Source organism: Gavialis gangeticus, unplaced genomic scaffold, assembly GCF_001723915.1.
Source record: "Gavialis gangeticus isolate Ggan-Ray unplaced genomic scaffold, GavGan_comp1, whole genome shotgun sequence".
NCBI classification, from domain to species: Eukaryota; Metazoa; Chordata; order Crocodylia; family Gavialidae; genus Gavialis; species Gavialis gangeticus.
Window position 1 is genome coordinate 37235753 of NW_017728995.1, and position 1977 is coordinate 37237729.

The 1977-nt window shown below is 57.1% G+C and overlaps 1 protein-coding gene across 1 annotated transcript in view; it reads left to right on the top strand.

Moving 5' to 3' along the window:
• The window catches only part of MELTF (melanotransferrin), a 66102-nt gene that overhangs the window by 8312 nt on the left and 55813 nt on the right, over positions 1–1977 (top strand). The window contains exon 4 of the mRNA XM_019503532.1: positions 703–857. Coding sequence (XP_019359077.1) covers positions 703–857 — 155 coding nt within the window. The remainder of the gene's footprint in view (positions 1–702; positions 858–1977) is intronic.

A 1977-nucleotide genomic window follows, 5' to 3' on the forward strand; every position in this document is an offset into this window, starting at 1 on the left:
TCGGAAGATCATCGGGTCCAGCCCCCTGCACCAGGCAGGAAAGACAACTGGGGTTAGGTGACCCCAGCGAGGTGACTGTCCAGCCTCCTCTTGAAGTGTCTGAGAGTGGAGCTGGACTTGGACTCTCAAAAACCAAACTGTAGAAGCAGGCACTGAATTTGTGCAGGGGACATGCACCAGCTCGTGTGCACGTGCGTGCGTGTGTGTGTAATCAGCAGGCAGGGGTCAGCCTGCTTGCTGCCTGGCACATGCCCTCACTCGGCGCATGGCAGTGCTGGTTTACCCAAGCAACAGCCTGTTTGCAGATGCACTTAGAAACCAAGGCAAGGTCCTTCTTTGGCTTACAGAAAATGTCCTTCATCACTCAGCAGATAACTGCCGTGGGTACCTGTGCCTGTCCATTTATTGGTGCATCTTTCGATGGCTTTGGGAAGGGCTTCTTACAAAGGGGTGTCCTGGGAAGCAACTTTTCCAGCCAATTTAATGCCATAAGCATCATTTCTGAACACCTGGGGCTGGGCTTTCATGCAGGCTAACAAGAGGTAGGGCGTGGCTCCAGTGTGCATCCGGTCCCTGCACAGGATTTCTTTGGGGAGGTCGCTTGATGCTGAATGTTTGGGGTCTGACTCTTTTATAATCGATCTGTGGGCTCAGGTACAAAGGAACAGTGTATACTAAAGCCTCTCTTGGTGTTTTGCACAGCCTGCAGCCTGCTGCACATCCGGTGGTGCACCATCTCTGTCGAGGAAATGGCCAAGTGCAATGACATGAACTCAGCCTTTGCAAAGGTCAACATCCTTCCCCGTCTGTCCTGTGTGAGGGGGGGCTCGGCCAGTAACTGCACCTACTTGATCAAGGTGAGTGCTAAGCTGTTTCACCCTTGGCTGGCTACCTGGAAAGCAGGGAGCTGGGAAAAATCGTTTGCCCAACCGACAAAGGAGACTGCTCTGCATTGAGTAGCTGATAAAACCAAATAGGGGCCTCCTTGTTTACAGGTGCTTGCACCTTTCAAGTCTCCCTGCCTTGACAGGGGAGTTTCCATTTAGTGTTTTCCGCTAGGTGCTGTCTTCTCTGCTCAGGCAGACCCAGTCACAAAGAGCAAAAACAAGAGCCTCAGACCTTTTGGAGCAGCTCCTCTGCTCTAGTATCTGTGACCCACCTCCGAAGGAGCTACAGGAGTGGGGAAGCCCTGGGCTGGGGACTGCATTGACACGGTACTCTGCACAAGTGGAGCCCTCTTCATAAGGGCTAGAGGTGCACCGATACGTCGGTCCATGTCGTATCGGCACCAATACAAGAAAAATTGACATTATCAGCAATCAGCTATTTTTGGTTTATGTGACTGATAAATGCTGTGTGTATGTGTGCAGCCCCAGCAAGCCCACAGCCAGGAATGCAGCCTGGCAGCGTGGAGAGCAGCATCTGTCAAGTCTTTTGTGGGGAAGGGCAGGGGGAGGGAAAGGGGATGGGGGGGCCAGGTCGGGGCCCCCCACGAAGAGGGAGGGAGTGGGGCCAGGGGCAGGCACTGCACAGCCAGAGTGGGGGAGCCATGGGGGATGTGCCCCCCAATCTGGAGGCGGGGTGAGGGCAAGCTGCCACTGCAGGCTGGGGCTGGGGGTGCTGCCGGGCTCTTCCTGGTGGTGGGGTGGGAGTTGGGCTCTGGCTGCTCCTGGGGCAGGCGGCACTGGCACTGGGAGGGAGGCTATGGGGGGGACTGTGGAAAATTTTGGGGTGGCTGTAGCTTCCCCCAAGCCCTCCTTCCTGGTGCTGCCACCGCCTGCCCTGAGTGCAGCTTGCCCCCCACTCCACTCCCCACTGCCAGGAAGAGCTCGGTGCCGCCCCCCAGTCCCAGCCTGCCCTCGATCCATGCATAGATCCAGGGTACATGTGCCCCCCATGCCTCCCCCAGGGGTGCACGCGGTGGTAGGAGCCAACCTCTCCCTCCCCCCACCCCCTGGATGAGCCACCTCACGCCCC